Genomic DNA, 22612 nt, shown 5'->3' with positions numbered 1-22612 from the left:
GGACTCAGGAAGGGGTCTCGTACCCATCAATATGGGGGTCCCCCAATGCTCTAGAAACAAAGGTCTAGTACGGCTCAAGTCTGGCTCTTCTCCTGCTCAGGACCTGGAGACTGAGGCAGACAGGCAAAGGGAGGGAAGTGAATTCGTCCCTCTGCCCTCCTCCAGCCACGAAGGGGAGGCCGGTCATGGGCTGAGAGCCAGGACGCGCAGTGCAGGCTCAGTCCTGGGCTTACATCAGGAGATGAGAAGGCAGAGCTCGCAGGGCTGGCCATTGTGCCCTCCCCAGCCAAGCCCAAGGCCTGCCTCTACAGAAGTGGTCCGTAACCTCATGGGGCACTTGGAGGATTATCCTAAGTTTGGCCCCTCTGAGCCAGAGAGAGCCTCTAAGTCCTGCCCCACATCAGGGACTGATGGCCTCTAATGCTTGGCCGAGCCCACAGCAGGGAGCCCACTCCTCAGGGCGAGACCCAGACGGGGCAGCGCGGTGGCATCTCGGTACAATGAGTGGAAAGCAGACACTGTCCCTTGTTGGCTGAGTGACTCTGCAAGTCACTGCCCTTTTCTCAGGCCCTGAACAATCCCTTCCTGGGTGGCCTTCAGGGCCCAGCTTCTAGCAGGAAGCTTACCTCTTGCAGCATCAACAGAGAGCTCAGAATGGCGGGGAGTGTGGTCTGGACAACTCCAAATCTGTCTTCAGTAAAGGATGCTGCTACCAAGTGGGACAAACCTCAAGGGAGGAACAGAAAAACCACAGGCTCTAATTAAACCAAAATGAAAAGGCCATTTCCTCCCTTGGTGCCACAGGAGGGATGCCGGACACCTGTGCCCACAGGGGCCCGCTCAAGCACCGGCTCCAGGGGGATGAGAACAGAGGCTCCAGGCTGGGCCCTTTGGAGCCTAAGGCACTCCACGCTTTCCCACTGGCCGTGGAAGGAAGACAAGAGGTGGGCCTGGAGGAACATCGCTGCTTGGCAGACCGGACGGACATTCAATGGTTTAACAAAGCCTCATCTCACCCGGAGGGCAGCGCGCTCCTCGGACACAGCCGCTGTGGCTGGGGACGGGTCGAGAACGCCTTACCTTCTAATGCCCAGATGTGCATTTGAGCATCTGAAAAAAGTGCCTGGATGGAGGCCTCGGGATGCTAAAAAACAAACAGAAGCAAGCTCACTTAGGCCACACGCAGGCACCTCTCCTCCATCCCCCCCCCACCACGGCCAAGAGCCGAGTGGCAACATCCTGGGCCTTTGGGAAACCAGCCTCGGCTCTGGCACTGACCAGCTGGAGGACTTTGGCCAAGTCCCTTCCTGGCCTGGCCCCTTCCCATAACTGTAAAATGAAGTTTCAAGTAGGGGAAACCGCCCTTGTCTCTCTGACATGGCTCTGAGACTTAAGAACGAAGTCTAAGATGGATTTTAATACACTTGCAGTTTTAAAAACCACTCATCTAGAGGCAACAAGGTGGTTCAGTGGATTGAGAACCAGGCCTGGAGATGAGAAGTCCTGTGTTCAAATCTGACCTCAGACACATCCTAGTCTTGTGACCTAGTCAAGTCACTTATGCGCCATTGCCCAGCCGTTACCACTCTTCTAACTTGGAATCGATACTGTCTCCATTCTAAGACTGACGATAAAACAAAAAACCACTCGCCTAGCAAGGTGCTGTCCCTAGTAGAAGAGGCAGGAGTGACACTACCACTGGGCCTACAGCCTGCAGAACGCAAAGGAGGAGACCAGACCCATGTACAAAAACATTTATAGCAGCAGCTCTAGTTTAAAATTCTATTTTTCTCTAATGAACAAAAATGGATTTTCTCTCCCTTTAATGTCCTCTCCTCCACCCTGAAAGAAAAAGAAAACCCTTTAAACCAAGTAACATTCTCTGTGCCAGGTGGAAGTGAGCTTCACTACTGAACCTGGAGTCAAGAAGACTTGAGTTCAAATCCTGCCTTAGTTACCTATTAGATGTGTGACCAGGGCCAAGTCACTTAACCTCTCTGCCTTGGTTTTGTCATCTGTCAAATGGGGATAAGCACACCTGCTTCATAGGGCCGGGGTGAGGAATAAAAAACATTTAGCAACCTTAGAGCATCACCACTGCTGGCTGCCTTTGGTGCTAATGACTGCCACGAGAAGCGAGCAGATTCACAAGGACAATTTACAGAGCGGCCAACACCTGCAAAGGCTTCAGAACTGGCATGCCAATAGCTCTGTAAGGTTTGCAAAGCACTTTATCATTTATTTCTAAACCCCCACCTTCTGCCCTACTATCAACTCTCAGGCACTTTTTTTTTTTTAATTTTAAACCCTTAACTTCTGTGTATTGACTTATAGGTGGAAGAGTGGTAAGGGTGGGCAATGGGGGTCAAGTGACTTGCCCAGGGTCACACAGCTGGGAAGTGTCTGAGGCCAGATTTGAACCTAGGACCTCCTGTCTCTAGGCCTGGCTCTCAATCCACTGAGCTACTCAGCTGCCCTCTCAGGCACTCTTTTTTAAAGAGCAGCTGTGACATTTCATGGCCAACAACTGGAATTCCCCCAAGAGTAAGGGGATGGATTTTTTGTGTATGTATGTGGGAAATAAATTAGAAGTTTGGTGGCATTTCACTGCACTGCCAGGCATCTTGGAGGCACCATGTGTGTATGTGTGCATGCAAATGCAGATGTGAAGTTTCTATGAAACCCTGGGGGTGAGGATGGCAGGGGAGGTTGTCCCCCTACTCTCAGTTTAGGCTGAACAGTCCCCTCTTTAGGGAAGTAGCAGCCAGGCTTGGACCTGGAATCTCCAAAGCTCTTGCACTCTGGCTTCACCAAGAATATGGCTGGAATCTCTTGGTACAGAGGGGATAAGGAGAGAGGTGACAAGACCCAGAGGGTTGTTGCCAGAAGAGCAGCAAGAGCTTGGCAATAGGGGTTAAGTGACTTGCCCAGGGTCACAGAGCCAGGAAATGTCTGAGGCCACATTTGAACTCAGGACCTCTCATCTCCAGGCCTGGCACTCTATCCACTGACCACCTAGTGGCCCCTGCAAAGTGCTTTACAAAAAGGTCTCCTTTGCTCCTCATCCCCAGAGAGGGCGGCACTAGAAGCTGACTCCCCCAGAGTCCCCAGGACTGAACACACTTCTCCCTTCCTGACCAAGACGGGATGGATTCAGGTGGGGATGACACAGACATTTGGGGGATATGCCTGAAGAGGCAGAGATGGCTGACAGCTGACTCAACTGCACATCCCTATCACCAAGGCTTTGTTTCTAATAGTCGAGGGGAAACGATGGAGGAGATGGGCTGGGAGGGTGAAAAATTCTGATTTTTGTTCACTGAGAACAATGATGTTTAATTTTGCAATTAAAAGGAAGGCACAGGAGAGGAAGGACTGCAGGAGAGGAAACATATAAGAAAAACAGCTGCTTGAACGCAAGGGTCGGGGTGGACATGATTGAGGGTGTGGACTCGAAACTACCACACCAATGCAACTATCAACAATTTGGAAATTGGTCTTGATCAAGGACACATGAAAAAACCAGTGGAAATGTGTGTCGGCCATGGGCGGGGGGAGTGCGGGGGGTGAAGGGGAAAGTAGGAGCATGAATCATGTAACCATGTGAAAAATGAATATTGATAAATGTTTAAAATTTAAAAAAAAAAAAAAAAAAAAAAGGAAGGCACAGGGCCTGAAGTAGGAGTCAGGGGCCTGGGCTCCACACTGGCGCAGGCCCTTTGCTGGTTTGGGACATGGTTTTCTCCTCTCTCAAACGGAGATAATAATACCTGCCCTGCCAATCTCCTCGAGGTCTTGTAGGAATAAAGTGAGGGAATAGACGTGTCACCATACCAGTGTAACAGCTAGGGCTGCCAATGCCAGCCCCATCTTACAAAGTGCTTCTCCACATGCTTGCTTGGGGGCCCAGCATCCCCCAGACCCTCAGGCCGTTCTGTCCTCTTAGCACCTGCCTCCTGGTCAAGTCCTGGCTGCTTCCCCATCCAGCCGGTGTCATGCTTCTGAATCCTGCCTCAATGCTGACCCCCTGTAACGTGTCAGGCACCGCTCTGGAAGTCTCACCTCGATATCCCCAGACCCAGCCTTGTGTGCTCCCTACAGTGGGTGCTCAATCTGAATCGGAAATGGAAGCCACAGGCTATCTGGATAGAAGGAAAAGCTCTCCAGCAACTCGACTACAAACCATCCTAGGAGTGCCCTGTCCTCAGCAGGGAGAGCCCATGCCCTGGAGATCCCCCTGAACCCGACATCTCTACCTGGAGGGCACGCACTGAAACCAACTTGGCGTTCCGGCCTGGCACTGTCTGAGCAGCCAAGAAAGGAAACCTTCAGGTTGGACCAAAAAACCAACAGAAAATCCAGCCTCCGTGTTCTGGGCAGCAGCTCTGCTTTGCTCATCAAAGGCTTAATTAACAGAGACAGCTGGAGGCAGGGAAAGCAGGGACGAACCTTGAGCATCTGCAAAGGGGCTGATTCTCCTTTGGTGGCTGGAGCAGATGACAGACAAGTTCCTAGAGTTCAGGGCATCACAAGCAGCCCAGAGACATTTATTCTAATTCAAGCATCTTCGTCTTTCCAGAATGGCCCAGGGAGGAGTGAGCAGAGGGAGACCCTGGGGAGGGCTGGGCAGCCAGCCTCAGCCTTACCCCTTCACCATGCTGCAGGCACCAGATGGACAGACAGACAGGGCCTCACTGGGACCAGCCCAAAGGAGACAATGGCTCCAGGCTGGCTCAGCTCAGCCATGACCTGCTCCACTCTCTAGGCCTCTTCGTCTATAAAACGAGGGCATTGAGCAATGACTCCTAAGTTCCTTTGATTTGAAGGTTCCTGCTTAGATGTTCTCTAGGCCCTCCCAGACCAGACCTTCCGGGATCTAAGGTGTCATTCTAATCTAGAGATTCTCCAGGATTCTCATGCCCTGCAACCCCTGGGCAGGCAGTCTGAGAAAGCCCATGGAACACATCTCAGAAGCATGTTTTTAATGCATTAAACACAAAGGGTTACAGAGGAAACCAACTGAATGGAAATTATCCTCAAAATATCAACCAAAAAAGGCTCCTGACCAGCCAAATGTAGGCCAAGGGCTCCTACAACAGAGACATAGACCTGTGACCTGCAGGTGGGTCAGGTGAATGCCAAGGCAGATAGCCCTGAACCCAAGAATGAGCTCTGCCACTGCCCACCCCAGGCCTCCTCTCCTCTGCTCTGTCCCCACACCACGAGCATTCCTTCTTACTTTGCTGAAGAAGTAGACGATCAGCACTCGCCTGGCCAGGAAGTTCTTCATCTGGCAAGGAAACAGGATGAAGAGTCAGGCCCTGTGCCCTCAGGCACAGGCTTTAATAATGACACACCAAAGCCATAATCTGGGGTGTTGGGCTCACTGCGGACGCACAGCTCCAGGAAAGCCTGGTGTTCCACAGAATAGGATGTGAATTCAGGGAGAACATTTCTAAATAGCCAACATTCTCCCCTCTGAAATATGAGCCATGGAACTGGACCAGTCAAAAACACCCACTAGGTACAGGAGAAGAGTTCATTCCAGAAATAAGATTTTGCCACCAAATTCCCTGGTTGCCCTTTATTTCTGGAGTACATGGTCTCCCAGATAACCAATGTTTTAACTACAAAAGCCAGAGTAGCCAAATCCCCTTCAGATCATGAACTTAAGAAACTGAAGAGAGACCTTAAGAGTTTATCTGCTCCCAAGCATTCACTTAACAGATGAAGAGCCTGAAGTGCAAAGCAGTGACAGGCCTTGTCCAAGGTGCTAAGTGGCAGAGACAGGATCTGAATCCAGGACCACCCAGGGGACGATGCTCTGCCCACTGTACTACACTGCATCTCAATGAGTTGCTAAGAGCCATCAAGGCAAATCTCTTTCTTCTGTAAACCCCTCAACTGCTCCCCTGTGCCTCCCCAGGAGACACCAGGAACCCTGGAGCCCAGGGTCCTGTATGGGGCCGGCACACAGAAGGTGCTTAGTGACTGCCCTGCATGAAGAACGATGCAGTCAACCCCCTCTGTGGCCAGAGCACAAGCCCTGCCTGTAACCTGCAGTGTCCCCATTAGCCAGGCACTCTTCAGCCTACCTGCTCCAGTTTACTCTGCAGCCACACATACAGGGTGTTGGGCTGGCCTCTGCCTCGATGGGTGGCCACACGATGAACAGGGGAAAGTGCCAAGGATGGGCTCTGTAGTGGCTCATTACTCTGCAGATCTAAGAATGGGAATATTGATTTATTCAGTTTGCTTTAGAGTAACAGAGAGATCGACGCAGAGCTCCCAAGTCCACTTCAGTGCCAGTTAGGGTCAGAAAGGAAGGAAGCTTCCTTCATCCCTGGAGCTAGCACAGAAGGGCCCTCTAGAGCCCTCTCCCTTTGCCCTCTGCCAGAGGAGCCCCAGGCCAAGCAGGCTGCGCTCCTCTGCACTTCTTCAACTATACCTCCACATCCCCCTTAGAATGAGAGGGTCCCAGGGCCCAGCATATGGAGAACGAAGGCCCACTGACTTGACTGTCTGTCATACTGAGGCTGCAAGAAGAAAAGCAGAGTGGTCAGTCCTCACCTGTAAGGGTAGTCCATAGTCTTGGCCCTCTTCTTCTTAGATATGGACTCTGGGAGGCCTCGTACATGGCAGAGTTGAGATCTAGGACCCCCACTACTCGATTCACTACATTGGTGCTGAAAGGAGAGCCAGCTGTGTTGGAAGCATCAGGGGAAGCAAATTTGGGAGAAAAGAGGGATGCTTTTGATAATGATGGCATCAAAGTCTTCGACATCACACTGGATTTGGGAGTCTGAAAAGCAATTTCTTCTGCAAAAACAAACAAAAAGCCAGATTTGTGCATTAGAGGAGCTTTCCTCTGCCCATAAGAAGTGTATGGCCCACAGAGGCCTGTGTCCGCCTGGAGGATCCATCCTGTAAAGTCACCACCTACATGAAGCTCACCAAGCCTCACGTGGGTAGTGACCACTCCCCAAAATCTCTGGTTTTGTACCTCCATTCTCTAGCACTTAGAGCACATTCTCATTGATCAAATAATCAACATTTATTAAGCATCTACTATGTGCCAGGCTTTGTGAGGGGCACATTACTGGGTTTAGCCTCCCTTCTTGGGGAGGGGGCCTTGCTTCATCCAAGCTCCCCGACACAGGGTGACCATCTTTTTTTTTTTTTTAAACCCTTAACTTCTATGTATTGGCCCATAGGTGGAAGAGTGGTAAGGGTAGGCAATGGGGGTCAAGTGACTTGCCCAAGTCACACAGCTGGGAAGTGTCTGAGACTGGATTTGAACCCAGGACCTCCTGTCTCTAGGCCTGGCTCTCAATCCACTGAGCTACCCAGCTGCCCCCAACAGGGTGACCATCTTGAGTGAGTGATTTGGCCAAGGTCTCCCTCTGTGCCTAGACATCATAATACAAGAAATGATCCAAGAAACCTGCCCTGATATCCTTGAACAAGAGGTAAAATAGAGATGGAAAGAATCCACAGTTCACCTCCTGCATTAAATCCCCAAATGACAACTCCCAGGAATGATAGCCAAGTTCAAGAGCTCCCAGGCCAAGGAGAAAATAGTACAAGCAGCTAGAAAGAAACAATTCAGATATCAGGATCATGCAGGATCTGGTGGCCTCCACACTGAAGGAGCAGAGGGATGGGAATATGATATTCCAGAAGGCAAGAGAACTGGAGCTACAACCAAAAATCAACTACCCATCAAAACTAACTACACTATTTCAGGGGAAAGTATGGTAATTTAATATAATGGAGGACTTCCAAGCATTCCTGAAGAAAAGACTCAACTTAAGTAGAACAAGGTCGAAATGGACATAATAGCCACAGTAATGTGAAGGCAAATGCCCAATGAAGCCAAAGGAAACGAGTTTGAAAATATGAAAATATGAAGGAAAAGCTAGCCTCTTGCCTCCAAAAACAGGAGAGAAGAAAGAGCTGGGGGTGGTAGGCAGCAGGGTATGACTGCCACTCCAGGCCTCCAAGACTGTCAGCTGGGCCTCAAAGAACCAGCAAACCCCTCTCCTGGCTGCATTTTTCGGAATTAGGACCCTGGTTCTCTGGGTGGTCCCCAGGGTACAAGCGTCACCATCAGGCATGGCACCTGGCAAGCCTGCTGGAGGTCTCCTCACTGTGGGAGCATAGGCACACTATTCAAGCTCTCCAAATCTCAGTTTCTTCATCTGTAAAATGGGGCAAATATGCACATATTGAGTCATGTGAACAAAGCTCTCCAGAAGGGGTAGCTGGGAGTTACTCATTCCCCTCAGATTCAGAGACTACCAGAGTAGTAACCTAAACAAACATCCCAAAAATGCATCAGCAGCTCCTGAAGATGCAGCACTGGGGGAAGCATGTTCACTGTGCAGCCTGAGGGGCACCTGCTGGCCAGGCCCCTGTTGTTCTTTCCTTCCCATCTGACAGCAACCAAGCATTTTGCCCCCCAAAATTCTTTGGCCTATGGGGGTGGGGCAGATGGCAAGGTGACTCCATGGGGGAAGATGGCAGCAAGGCAAATGTAGGGAAGGGCAAGATGGCCTGCAAAGGGAGAGGAAGACATCAAGGCAGTCCACAAAGGGGAGGGGGTCGGCAAGAAGCCCATGGGGAAGATGACCACAAGGAAGCCTGGAGTAAGGATGGCAAGACAGTCCTTGGGGTAAGAGGGACAGCAAGGTGGCCTGCAGGGAAGGGGGGGGGAAATGGTGAGGCAGTCCACAGTGGAGAGAGGGGGAATATGCCCATGGGGTACCCATGAGTTACCTTCCACCAGAGTGGGCTTATTGGAGTCCACAGGGCTGGTCAGGGTCTTCACTCGCCCGTTGGCGGCAGCAGCTTCTTGGTACATCACGAGTTTCTGAGTCAGGTCGTTGAGAAGAGCCAAACACTCACGAGATATGGCCACCCAATTGTGGGGGTGCCCGCCTAGGGATCAGAGAACAGCCTTAAGAACACAGCCACCAGCACATCCCTGTGGCAGAGCGTGGGTCTCAAGAGAGAAAGATGGGCAGTGGGGGAGCCAGACAGTGAGATGCCTGTGGATAAAGCCCCACATCCAGCCCCCACCTCCCCTTCCCCTTGTTCCCCCTCACTCAGTCCTCGGGGCCAGGCCAAACAAGTCTGCTTCTCCTTCCACAAGACAACCTGCCAAGTTCCCAAAGGCTCTCATCCATCTGTCCCCACTCCCCATGCCAACTCTTCTCAGGCTATCTCTACTTCTTTCCACAGACCCTCATGGGATCTGGCTTTCGGATACCCTCCTCTGCCCAGGATACTCCCCAGCTTTTCATACTCTTTCCTAAAGCGCAGTGCCCTAGAACTGCTCTGATGACAGTAGGAGGAGACCTAGCACCTACCTGATCTGGCCAGAAGGGCACTAGTCATGAGGCCCAGCATCAGCTGAGAGATTTCTGGCTGCCCAGCCAAACTGCTGACCCCTGTGACTACAATCCTCTTCCCCCACCCACCCCTGCTTTGTCCAAACACACAGACAGGGCTCGACTTCCTCTGTCTATACTCGAGCTTTCCACTCACCCTGATTCATCCCACCTCCTTAGGTCTTGCCCACCATCCCAGCCTGCTGAGGTCTTTCTGGATGCTGATTCTATCATCTTTCTTTCCAAAATCTTCCTCCCAGACCAAAAGGATCCCATTGGCAAAGAACATTCTCTTCTACATTTCACAAGACAAAGCCCTGAAACCCAACCCAAACCCTATGGAATAGGCACCAATATTAAGACTGAGGGTTACATCATCAGCTGTAATAAGCAGGCTGGAAACATGTCCATGGGCACTAACATGTCTAATGAGGTACAGCCTGGCCTCCCCAGGGCCCTCCCGCCAGCTGTGTGGGCCCCAAAGAGACGAGGCCGGCCGCCCTGTTTGGGCCCACGTCAGCAGCTCTGTCCCCAGCTCAGGCCCAGCTCCATCCTGTGTTCCTCCTCAGCTCTGCTGGGACACACACACATCTGCTGTTCCATGATTTGCTTTAAACTGGAGGGTTTGTGCTCTGCAGAGAAGCCTCCCTGCTTCTCATTATCTCGGGAGGCTGAAGGGCCTTGTTTCCCCAGAACTGTCACTTAAAAAAAACCAAACCACAGGCCTCGGTGTTTGCAAAGCACCATGGATGAGCTGGGAAAGAGGTTTCCCCATCATGTGGACCAAAGGACCCACCCAGCCTCTTCATGAAGACCCCCGAATGGGTTCTTTCACTGAGGAGTCAGGGGACTGGCCGCTTTTCAAGCAGTTTCCAGCTATGTCCCCATCACTGTAGCTGAAGGCTTGTCCTGGCAGCAAAGGGGGCTATGACCAAATCACATGGGAAAGCGGGCCGTTCTTCCCCTCTCCGGGCCAATGGCCCTGAGATCCCTTCGAGATCAAGACCCCAGGGGTCTCTCTGGAAGGAGACTGCCTTTTCGCATGGGCAATCCAACACTCCAGAGACAGCATTTCATGTGTGAAGAAATGCTCTTTCCTCAACAAATCCTGCCCCTCTACAAGCAGCTCAAAACTCTTCAAGCTAATAATGGTGGTAAACACTCAAATGATAAATCAATTATATATAATTTTTGTTGTGTATCCACACACATCATGCCTATTTTTTTAGATCCTTACCTTCCATCTTGGAATTAACACAGTGTGCTGGTTCCAAGATAGAAAAAGAGTAAGGGCTAAGCAACTGGGTTAAGTGACTCGCCCAGGGTCTCACAGCTAGAAAAGTGTCCGAGGCTACATTTGAACCCAGGACCTCCCATCTCTAGGCCTGACTAGCCACACCCACCAATACTTACATTTGAAAAAAAGGATGTCACCAGTGTGTGAAGTCCTGCCCTTTCAGAGAACAACAAAGGTGGCCTGGCCTGCCCCTGTCTCCCACTCCTCCTTTCAGCCTCCTCTAAGCAGAACATAAGCTCCTCGAAGGCAGATCCTTTCTTTCGGCTTGGATCTGTCTCCTCAGGATTTAGCCCAGTGCCTGGCACACTGTAGGTACGTAATAAATGCTTGCTTTGCTTCCTTCAAAAAACACTCCAGCTTCCCTGTAGTGCCTGTCTGTATGTTTTCCCCCAATAGTGCAAGAAGTTCTGAGAGCTCTGCCTGCTTCTTTTCTCCATTGCCAGGGAGACCCCATGGGGGCTAAGAGGACTTGGGGTCCTCCTCTAGCCCAACCTCCTTTATCTTACAGAGGAAACATTCAGAGATGAAGCGAGCTGCAGATCCAGGACAGCCAACCAATGCCCAGGCTACTCCCCAGCACTGGCCAGGCTTAGTGAGCAGAGGGAAGGCCCCCGAGGGTTTGCCCTGGTAGTCTTGAGTTCAAATGAAGCTGCCATATGAGAGAAGGTAAAAAAAGGAACCTTCAGACAGTAAGGTCTAGCTCTACCCCTTGTTAGTTGTGTGACCTTGGACAAGTCACTTCAGCAAGCCCAGTTTCCTTAACTATAAAATACGATTTCTCAAAGTTCTCTTTAAGCTTTAAAACTCCGTGATTGCCGCATCTCCTTTTCTCTAAAACCATCTCATTACTAACTTTCTTGAGTGGAGGAAAGACAAAGAACCAGGGAGAAAAAGAAAACGTGTTGATGCCAGCTTCTCTCTCACAGCCCCGGCCCCGGCTAAGTGGCTGATTCCCACTTTCACTGATCTCCTTCACTTAGGCTGCTCACACCTCCCAACAGAGCCACCCCTCTAGGTAATAAAGACAAAGGAGGGGCCCGAGAGGCCCCCACACCAGCTGAGGCCTGCCGCCTGGGCCGTGTCCCACAAGCTCCGAGCCGAGATCCTCCCCCCACCCAGCCCAGGCAAGCCTGGGAGTTTCTGAGGTACCTGGTTGGCTGAGACTGAAAACTTCTTGTCGCCTGGAGGGGGAGTACTGAGACAGCAGCATCAGGTCCTGTAAGGCCAAATACTGAGGGAGAGACAGACACGCGTTAGGGCTGGAGAGCCATGTGGCAGGTGCCCCAAAGGCTGCTGGGAAGCCAAAGGAGGGCAGATGGCGGGACCGTGGGATTGGGCCTATCCAGCTTCTCCCTTCAAGGCCTTTTACCTCGCTCTGGAAGAACCAAACAAGTTTTAAAAACTAACAGTTGTGATCCTTCGTTGACGACAAACGTGGATTTACTAAGCCTGGAATCCTATGGCGAACCCTCCTGGGAACATCTGGGAAAATGGCCCACAGAGCTGCCCAGAACCTGCAGACGAAGCCTTTCCCTGTCCGGGACGCAGGGCCACTGTGCACCCGAGCCAGCACCCGAGCAGCTGGCATGAGCAGCCTCGACAACCTGACAGGGCTTCTGGATTTGCCCTCAAATCACCCCACAAAGGCCCCCAAGAGGACAGACGTCAGGGCCTGCCCCCGACCCTGCTTCCCCGGCAGGCTGTGCCAGCCCTTCTGGGCCTTGGCCCAGAACCCGCAGGTCCTGTGTGTGCCCACATCGCTGACTTGTTACCTCAGACGCAGACTATCTTGTGTTTCTTCCTAGCGTGTAACTAGTATGACAAATGCTGACGTACATAAAATCTGGCCTTAGCAACCCCAGTAACTACTCCCAAAAAACAGATTCTGGAATTGTGGAAGCTCCAAAGTGATTCATTTGTCATTGTCTCACTCCAAAGAATGTGGCTTTAAAAGCTCCCCCTCCCACGGCTTGCTCATGACCAGCCAATGCTGCCCTGCTATCCCGGGTCGGACTGATCAGCAGCAAAGTCGACGACCCTGCCCAGCGTCTGAGGTGATAAATTAACCCAAGCTGCTCTCAGAAAAACACCGGCAGGGGAAGCCAGATGGCACAGTGGATAGAGTGCCAGGCCTGGAGTCAGGGATCCTGGGTTTAAATCTGGCCTCGGACACTTCCTAGCTGGTTGACCCTGGGCAAGTGACTTTGCCCCAATTGCCCGGCCCTTACCGCTCTTCTGTCTTAGAACTGATATGAAGAGAAGAGTTAAAAAACAGAAAAGTCTACGGTATGTGATGAGCCAGGGGTTAGCACTTGGAATATAAAGATAAATAGAGGACAGGCTAACAGCCTCTGCTTTCCAGGGCCTAGTCATCTCCCTGCAGGAGAGAATGTGAATGAGGTGAAGACAGAATGTCAATCCAGGCTACGGACTATAAGAAATGGGGTGCAGGCAGGGAAGAGAACAACACCGAATCGTGTCATCTGGTAGTACAACAGGAAGAGTAAGAGACTTCCAGAGAGCCTGGACCCAACTCCCCACGCGGGCCTCCCTGTCCTTGAATTCCTCCTCTGGCCACCCCTCCAGCTCAGTCACTGTGAGTCCAGCAGAGAGGGGTCAGGGAAGGCTTCATGGAGGAGGGAGCATGAGAGCATGAGAGCACTCACACAGCCCACAGCAGCCCGCTGGCCATGCTATCATTTAACCACGGCTAAGACAAAGGCTAAGGAAATCCCCGTCCACCCCCAGGGCCCAGGAAAGCTCAGAGCCGTTACCTTGGTGATGAGGGGAGAGCTGGCACTTAAGACTCTGGGTAGGCATTCCTCCGAATCTCCTGTAAACAAGGGCTGGACAGGGAAGACGTGGGCCTGAAATCAGAGCAGACAGAAGAGGAGGCTGGACTGCGCCATCATGCCAGGCAGCAACATGAAGCTGCAGTAAGTGCTGTGAGACCAAGACATCCGGGGAAGCCCCAGAGCGTCCATGGGCTCCTGACCTCTCCCACAGCAACCTGTCCGGGGCGGCACACTCCCCCGCCCCCTGCCCTGCTCCCAAGTTTGGTGACATCTCATTGGCACTGCCAGGCAAGGGGGGGGGGGGGGGGAGACACAACAAGGGGAACTAGCAAACGGGAGGCCTTGCTCGGCACAATCGGCACTTGGCGAGGCCTGGCCTTTCAGCCCTTGGTCTCCAGGGCTCTGGGCAGCTAAGACAGAGCAGAGCAAGAATGGGCCAGTCTGGAGACACTCTCCAAGCCCCAGAACTGAGGGTGGGAAAAGCCTCGGGTCCCTCAGCACTGACCTCTGTGGCATGAATCTTGAAGAGTACCCAGGTGATGTACCAGGTGGTCAGAAGAAAGACCCCGCAGAGCCACACGTGGTACAGTAAGGAGAAGTCCAAGAGCCCGCTCAGGGTGTCCAGGGGATGCTGCTTCCTGGAAAAGGAGGTGGCGACAAGGGTTCTGATGGTCACACCTGTGGGGCCTGTCTGGGTCGACTCCCCTTGGCCAGGCGTTGGCCAGAGATGCTTGTTCAGGAGGCTCCCTGGCATCACTCCCACCTCCCAGACAAACTTGGCTGCCCGACACTGGGGCCGGCTCACAAGTGAATCCAGCTCAGGTCTTCCTCATGCTCAGGGGGAGTTCTCACTTTTTTACTTTTTGGGTCATTCGTACGAATGAGGGGAAATGAAAAACATTTAATAACATAACCAGCATCTCTGCTTAAGCAGGTTTCGGCTCTGTCCAGGGATGTCAAAGTGACAATATGGCCAGTGCATCTCCGGGAGCTCCAATGACCTTTCCACTCACTGTCCCTTCTGTACACAAAACCTCAAGAAGGTTTTCCCATTGCCACACCTTTGCCTGGATGCTCCCTAGACCAAGAGCATCCTCCCCCTTCCACCTGCTGAATTTCTCCCTATCCTATAAAGCCCCAATCAAGAGCCCTTCCAGAATCTCCTAGGTGAGGCATGCTAGCAGATCACCAGTTATGTTCTCTCATACACTGCGCTGCCATGATCTGGTTACATGTCACATCCCCCAACCACGTGCCAACCCCCAGAAGTTGAGGAGCCTGTATTGTCAAATACACCCAGCCCAGTCCCGCAGATGGCATGGGAAAAGGGGGAGGGAGAAGGGAAGGAGGATCACTCACTCGTCTTTATGGAGGTCCATCGCAGTGCTGATCCATGCTTTGGGAATATAGCCTAAGGGAAAGCAGACCAAATTATAAAGTCGGGCAGCCCAACTGAGGCAAAGCCGTGAGACCCCAGAACACAGAAGTGAGACTGCATGAGTCTGAAGAAGGAAGGACTTTTGAAATACCCAGCCCCATTAGCAACACAGACCCAGGGGAGCCTCTGTGGTGCCTCAAGGGAGATGAGAGGTCCCAGAGGGGTCCACGAGGACAATGCTCCTTCCCAAGGCCTTCTGGACTTTTAAAGAAGAAAGGTTGGTCCAACAGGAAGATGGTAAAGCTTTTTGGAGAGAGGCTCTCTGCAATGCCCCAAGCTCACTCTGCTGCTTACAAGCACCAGCTACCACCATCCTAAGCAATGGAGTCAAGAACACGCTGCCCAGTGTGGCCACCAGGGGGCAAGAGCAGGGTGGCCCAGGGCACCGGCAGTGCTGCTGCTGGCAGAGAGGTGGGGACAACCTGGGACAATAGCAAAGGGAAGGAACCAGCAGAGAGGGCAGCACTGGCTCAGGTCAGCCTCTGGCTGACCAGGCCCAGGCATCGAGCAGGCACTTAATAAATGCTGCTTGACTGACTGGCTCATGTCCTGGTTCTCTGGCTTGTAAAATGGAAAGAGGTGATGGCTGCCCCCAGCATCTCCCTAGAACATCAGGACAAACCACTCTGGTCTCCACAATGCCCAGCAGTCCCTGCTCAAGAAACCACAATGGAGAAGTCTCAGGAATCCCTGGTGTGACCCTGGCTCAGGGAGCATTCACCCAAGCCCCAACTTGGCAGTACCAGAGGCCAGAGAGGCCAGAGGGCAGAGCCCATTTCACCCTCAGACACCTTTGGGAACAGCCCTCCATCTCTGGAATTCTCACACTGAAGGCGGCTTCATGGGGAGCCCAAGAGATTGAGAAAGGGTCCATGTGGCCGTCTCTGACCCCCGGGCTTGAGGCCTGGCTCCAAAACTCCCTAGCTACCTGCCTTTGGACAAAGGGCCTCCGTGTCCCCACAGGTAATGGGAGAGGGCAAAGCTGGGGGGTGTTCTCTCTGGCTCCTTCTAGTTTGCTTTGCCTTCCTTGCAGAGTTCTAATGAGGCTGAGAAAGGAGCAAATTAAAAGCACCTGATACTGGAAGAGAACACAGACATTGACTGGGCCATCGATCGTACAACACGCTCTAGCCAAAGTCCGGTGCCTCCATTGGCACCGGTCACACATGGCTGCTCCCTCCAGGGGGCCTGCCAAGAGCTCTCTGACCAGTCGGTGGCATCCCAGGCCAGGCCCAGAACAGTCATCTGCACACAGCAGGGGCACAGACGAAAAAAACTGGAGACAGAGAGAAGCGGGACCCCACTTTGTGCAAGAGGCGCCATCCACAAAGCCAATCCTCACCCAGAAAATAGTAGAAGCCGCAGAAGTTCCTGACCAGGTACAGGGACTCCACAGCGCTGTGCCTGAGGAGCAGGGGCAGGGCTCTTCGGAACCGTAACAGCTTGTATTGCTGGAGAGGAGAAAGAAGAGGCAGTGGGCTTGGGGCTACCACCTTGGCCTCCATTCCATCCCCTGGGGGCCTCAGGGCTACAAGCCCAGCTCCTAGCTGATCCTCCCAGAGGCCTTGACTCCCTCCAAGGCATGCATGTGCAGGAAGGCGGTGTGGGAAGGAATGGGCTGCGGGCTACCATCTAGGGTGAGAAACCAGAGGACAGGGGCCCTCCTCCATCTGAGTCCATCTGCTCATGTCTAAAATGAAGTCATGCACAGTGTCAGCCCCCAGCCTGCTCCACCCACTCCCCTCGTTTTTCCTAGACACGCCTGCCGCTAGTGCACTCACAAGGGTCTGCACCCCGTCTCCCCACCAGACTACGGGCTCCTCAAGGGCAGGGACCATCTTCTGCCTTTCTTGCATCCTCGGGGCCTGGCACACAGCCGATGCTTATTTTCTTTTTTAAATCCCCACCTTCTGCCTCAGAATCAATACAGTATATTGGTTCCAAAGCAGAAGAGCAATAAGAACTAGGCAATGGGGGTTAAGTGACTTGCCCAGGGTCACACAGCTAGGAAGTGTCTGAGGTCTGATTGGAACCCAGGACCTTCTATCTCTAGGCCTGGTGCTCTATCCTGAGCCACCTCGCTGCCCCCGATTAATGTTTATTGACTGGTTGTAGATCCAGAGCTACTGTCCCCTTTACCTGCCTACATTCTGTGTCATTAAGAATTCAACTGGGGGGAGCTAAGTGGCTCAATGGATAAAGCCAGGCCTGAGACAGGAGGTCTTGAGTTCAAATCTGGCTTCAAACCAGTTACTAGCTATTTGACCCTGGGCAAGTCACTTAACTGCCATTGTCTAATCCTTACTAGTCTTCTTAGAACAAAGAGATAAGTAATTCTAAGATGGAAAGTGAGGGTTAAAAAAGAAAAGAATTCAATGAAGGGGAAACCAGCCAGTATCAACAAAGCATGGATGAGCAGTCAATGGAATGGACCACGGAAATGCTTTAGGATTGGCAGCTTTGGGGCTACTGTCTGGAAAATTATTTGAATTGACCCAAACCAACCAAGTCCCTGGAAGGCAAATTCTTGGGAGACAAGAAGCATCCCTAACATGGAACAGCGCTCTGGGCACACACAGCACAGCTCCTGGCACCGAGGCTGCCGGGTACCCCCCCAGTTCCACAGAAGGGGCAGGAGCATCTTGGTTGGGTGTCCAAGTAGGAAGCGAGACGGGGGAGCAGCCTCAGCTCCAGGGCCCAAGCCCAGAGCTGCCTGGAGACAGAAGAAGTCTCCTTCCCCAAGGGAGCTCTGGCTGGAGCCCTGGGCAGTCCACATGGGAAGGAGGGGCCGGGAGGCAGGGCTGTGCTCCCTCTTACCTGTATGATGGGGAAGGGCAGATAGTTCATGTTGTTCACAAAATAGAGGAGGCTATAGCTATAACCCATGAAGGCTCCAGACAACAGCAGGAAGAGGTGACGCTCATTCAAACAGGCCTGGGCCGCCTTGCTGTCCAAGCTGAAAGGAAGCAGGTGGGCAGGGAGTCACCAGGGGAGCATTTGAGGCAAGCTGCAAACTAAGGGATACACGGCATAACCCGATGCCCCAATCCCTAGAGCAGGCAGACCCATGGCCAGCCTTGCAGTCACTCCCCTGACATCCCACGCTGGAACTCCTTCGGGCAGGCCACCAGCTTTGACACGTCTGATACTCTGGGGGATCAAGCCCAAGCCATGACTCTGGAAGGGGGTGTCTCATTCTGCAGATGAGGAACTGCATGTGGGGCTCCCTGTTCCCCTCATCCTCAGCCAAGGGCTTCAGAAACTCAACCATCTGAGTAAGTCCTGGAGGTCCAGAACAGATGAAAAGCAAGAAGGCCGAGTCTTCAGGGGGCTCCCAACCCAGAAGCAGCCTGGTCCAGGTCTTGGGTCTCCTGCTGCTGTTCTACCCCCAAAGTCACCTTAACCCTGGAGCTGGTCTTCATGAGGAGCCCCCAAATCACCCCCCAGTCCCACCTGGGGCTGACCTTTCTCCTGGGTCAAAGATACACCACCTGTGCCCAGATCTCCAAGCTTGTGGAACCCTACCCGGGCCTGTTCCCCCTGAGCAAGCTAAGCCTCCACGAAACGAGAGCCCCCACTTTTCCGGGAGGAAATAGCAGAAGAGGTCAAGAACAAGACCCCACCAGTAGGGATCAAGGCAGAAGGTGATCAGAAAATCACCATCCGCCAAGAGCACGTCACACAGGAAACTGGCCCAGAGATCCTATTCCCAGGGCACCCAGAATGCAGTGCTCTTTCACCTCCTCTCAGTCTTGGTTTTCTCATCTATAAAATGGGGATAAAAATATTTAAACCACTGCGCTCACGTGGCTAGTGGGAGACCCCAATAAGATCACTTTGGTGAAAAGCTGTAAGAGTGGAGGCGGCACTAGAGAGAGCCAAGAAGTGAGCACCCGGAGGAGGCCCTAGTCACTCCATTTAAGACTGTCAGGGAGCACAAACCATGTCAGAGACCCCTTCTACTGGGGACCAATTGCCAATCCTGTAGCCTGAAACACAAGATGGAGCAATTTGGAAGAGATTCAAGAAACAAGAAGAAAACAAATCATCTTGAGAATGCCCACAGCGGCAATGTCCCTGGTCAGACAAAAACCGCCCCAACCCAGGGCGCCGCTGACTCCCCGGGGACTTTCTGTTCTGTCCCCCTTGGGGGGAGCCCAGGGGCCGCTCCCTCTTGTCTCCGTGTTCCCCTGCTAAACGCAGCAGATGTCACCGGCCTCTAACAGCATCGGAACTCAAACGGTGCAGACGTTTCAGAGGTTGGGAAGGTGCCCACGTGTTCGCAACATCAGTGACTTGAGATTTCCGCCTGGGATTCACACCAGGCTGTTTACTACAATGCCCGAGTTTGGCAACCAAGAAAATCTGAGAAAATGTGGCAGCCTCTCCTTACCAAGGTGGAGGGCTACAGGTGAGGAATCCTGCATGCACGGTTGGAGGAGATGGCCAAGGCTGCTTGGTTTTGTGGCAGTGCTTAGGAAGGTTATCTTTGGGGCAAGGGATGGCTGACTAGGCAGGGGAGGGGAGGAAGGGTACGTTTGGAAATGAAAATGACGGTGCAAAAAACAAAAGGTCTCCATGTTCTAAAAACCTTTTCAATGCCACTGGGGAAAGGCTGGGCAGAGCGGTGGCTAGCGAGCCCCATGGCTGAGTGCCAGATCCTGGCCTCCCAGCGCTCGGGGCCCTGTCTAAGGCCACCCGGTCTGCCCTGCATGGGGAGAGGGAGCGTCTTCACCCAGGGGTTCCCAACCCCCCCAAATCCCAGCCCTGCTCCCCCCCTGCAGAGGGCCTGCTCAGTGGCCAGGGATAACTGCCCGGGGTGGGGAGGCACAGCCTTGACCAAGGGGTGAGGTCAGTAAGCTCCAGGCTCCCCTACCAGAGGGCCCTTTACAAGCATCCAGGGAGTGACTATTCTCCCCGGGGACACTTTAATTCGTCCTCGGGGCCTTCCTCACCCCTTGGGGAGCTCCTTGTATTTTACAGGTGCCTCGTCTGCCCTCCGGCCCTGGGTCCCGGGCTGTGGAGGCCACCATCGTTACCTGTTGGAGTCGGTACAGGGCACGGCCAGGACGTGGTACTGCTCCCTGGTCATCACGACTGCGCACCACACCATCAGCATGCCCATGGCCGAGTGCACCAGGGAGTGCATCACCTGCTGGGGGTGGACAATCTTCCCAAGCAAGGCCAGGCGGGAGCAGGGGATGGACGGCACCACTGCAGAGAGAGCACAGCACAGCCTCATGGAGGCAGCCTCATGGGAGAAGGCCGGGCAGGCTTCATAACGGAAAGCAAAAGCCGACAATGTGGCAGCAGTGACGGCAGAGAAAGACGACCTCCGGGAAGCGGCCGGCTCAGCGGAGCCTGGACAGAGGACAAACGGGCTGCATGTGCCCCGCTCCCAAAGGCCAAGCCAAGGGAACGATGCCCACAAGCTGTGACCTAAAGCAGATTCTAGGGGAGCTACCCCAACCCACCTGAGAAGAGAGGAAGGAGAGGCCGCTCAGAGGAGGCCAACGAGCCTAGGGAGGCTCCCCTCGGGCTTCAAGACCAAGCCGTCAGGGCCCCTGGCCTAGCGGGGGAGGTGAAGAAGGGGCGGCAGTCATGGACGAAGGGGAAGAAGAGACCCCCCCCTTGTGACCATCCCCTCCACCGGGAGACTCACAACCCCTCCTAACGTCCTGCGGCCCCGAGTAGGATGCCGGCTCCCGGCCTAGCTGGCCCGTGTGGGCACGTCCTCAGGCGCACGCCGCGCACAGAATGCACCCGAGAATGGCCTGCGCCCGGCGTCCTCGAGCCCGAGCTCAGGCTGCACTCACCTGTGTAAAACTCGACATTGAAGACACTGATGACGATGATCACCATCGACAGCAACAGGAGGTAGAAGATGACGCAGGAACCATACAGATCGTGGAAGGCATCTACAGCGAGAGAGGGGCTCGGGCAGCTCGTGTGCACCCCCCTCCCCGGACCTCAGGAGGAACCACTGGGACAAAAGCAAATGGGGACTTTGGCCGAGACGCTTGGACGTGACGGAGCCAGCGTGCTCGTGGGCAGTCTGGGGGAGGGCACCGAACCACAGAACTTAAAGCCACCGCGGAAGCGTTTCCGGGGGAGTCTGCCATAATCCCAAGCAACTCGACATGGCTAAAACCCACTTTTTCCACCCCAATGTTAGCCTGTCAAGCTAAGACTACAGGTGAGGGCCTTGGGCGTGGATGGCCAGAAAAGGGCCATAAGGCTGGCTGCTGTCCCTCATCCTTGCTACGCCCCGGGGCCCAAGAGAAACAGGAAATTTAGCTGAGACAGAAGGAAGCCAGGCAGTGCAGAAGGCAGACATGAGGAAGGAGAAGTCCAGGTATGGAGGACAGCCAGAGAGAACGACTGGAGTCAGGAGATGGAATGTCAGGTGTGAGGGCCAGTGGCATAAAGGCTAACGGGCCCAGTGGATTGAATGATGGGCCTGGAGTCAGGAAGACCCAAATTCAAATCTGAGTTGTGTGATCCTAGGCAAGTCACTTAGCCTCTGCTTGCCTCTATGTTCTCATCTGGAAGATGGGAATAATAATAGGGTTATAAGGATCAAATGAGATCATTGTAGTAAGGACTATGTAAATGTTAACTATTATTATTACTATCACTAGATCACAGAGAACATAGAGGGGAATAAGGTGTAAAAAGATCAGGAAGGTGGGAGGGAGAGGGGGCAGAATGCAGAGGGCTTTATAAGCCTAACAGATTTTTACTTCAGTCCTCAAGGCAACAGGGAGTCACCAGAGTTGAATGAACTGGGTGTTGGGGGGGAGCTAAAGCTGAGTGAGAACCCTGTGGCATGCAGCTGCACCAAGAGCATCTCAGCAGACACACTAACAGGCCTAATTAAACCTTTTAAAAATTATCAACACACTGTGTGAGGCCTCCTTTTCCTCTCATCACCACTGCTATCAGTCCCTAGAACTGAAGTCTGAAGAACAAGAAACTCTCAAACTCAAGTAAAGCAGTTGTGGTTTCCCAGCAAAATAGGAATGCCCTCACAGTTTAGGGGTGCTTTTAAAAAGCACCATAGGGACCGCTGGGTGGCTCAATGGACATATAGCACCAGGCCTAAAGTCAAGAGGATCTGAGTTCAAGTGTGGCCTCAGATAATTCCTAGCTGTGGGACCCTAGGTAAGTCACTTAACCCTGATTGACTAGCCCTTAGTACTCTTCTGTCTTGGAACAGATACAAAATATTGATTCTAAGACAGAAGGTAAGGGTTTGTTTGGCTTTTTAAAATTTTTTAAATAAAAAAAAAACAAACCCACTGTAGCACTCAATTTCCCTTCTAAAACATAGAACAAAGTTATTCCAATCTAACAGGAATAAAATCATGGATAACAGTTACAAAATCAAAGAAGGGTATGGGAAAATGGAGGCAAAACAATTCTCTGGCCAGTTCCATGTGTAGGGCCAGGAAGATGATGGGGACTCCTGAGACACAGATATTTCAGTCGAGTTAAGAGGAGAAAACCAGTGTGTGGCCAATGACCAACAAGGGTCCTTCCACTCACTCTCAAGTTTCCTTGGACCCCTTGCTGAGACTACTCTGATCTTCTCATCTCAGAGAGACAAGATAACTGATGCCCTCCTAGCAACCCAGCCCAGGCCGCCGCCGCCACCACCTCCTCCTCCTCCTCCTCCTCCTCCTCCTCC

General features: G+C 52.9%; 1 protein-coding gene across 1 annotated transcript in view; it reads right to left on the bottom strand.

Annotated features, from left to right (window-relative positions):
- Positions 1-22612, bottom strand: part of NDC1 (NDC1 transmembrane nucleoporin) — a 56791-nt gene that overhangs the window by 7296 nt on the left and 26883 nt on the right. The window contains exons 4-18 of the mRNA XM_044674801.1: positions 20929-20977; positions 20739-20840; positions 19962-20136; positions 17740-17878; positions 16265-16373; positions 14844-14895; positions 13990-14122; positions 13464-13556; positions 11839-11920; positions 8779-8940; positions 6571-6819; positions 6096-6223; positions 5240-5290; positions 1081-1144; positions 627-727 (exon numbers count right to left, since the gene is read on the bottom strand). Coding sequence (XP_044530736.1) covers positions 627-727; positions 1081-1144; positions 5240-5290; positions 6096-6223; positions 6571-6819; positions 8779-8940; positions 11839-11920; positions 13464-13556; positions 13990-14122; positions 14844-14895; positions 16265-16373; positions 17740-17878; positions 19962-20136; positions 20739-20840; positions 20929-20977 — 1689 coding nt within the window. The remainder of the gene's footprint in view (positions 1-626; positions 728-1080; positions 1145-5239; positions 5291-6095; positions 6224-6570; positions 6820-8778; positions 8941-11838; positions 11921-13463; positions 13557-13989; positions 14123-14843; positions 14896-16264; positions 16374-17739; positions 17879-19961; positions 20137-20738; positions 20841-20928; positions 20978-22612) is intronic.

Source organism: Gracilinanus agilis, chromosome 4, assembly GCF_016433145.1.
Source record: "Gracilinanus agilis isolate LMUSP501 chromosome 4, AgileGrace, whole genome shotgun sequence".
Classification (NCBI taxonomy): domain Eukaryota; kingdom Metazoa; phylum Chordata; class Mammalia; order Didelphimorphia; family Didelphidae; genus Gracilinanus; species Gracilinanus agilis.
This window is presented reverse-complemented; position numbering and strand designations above follow the sequence as displayed.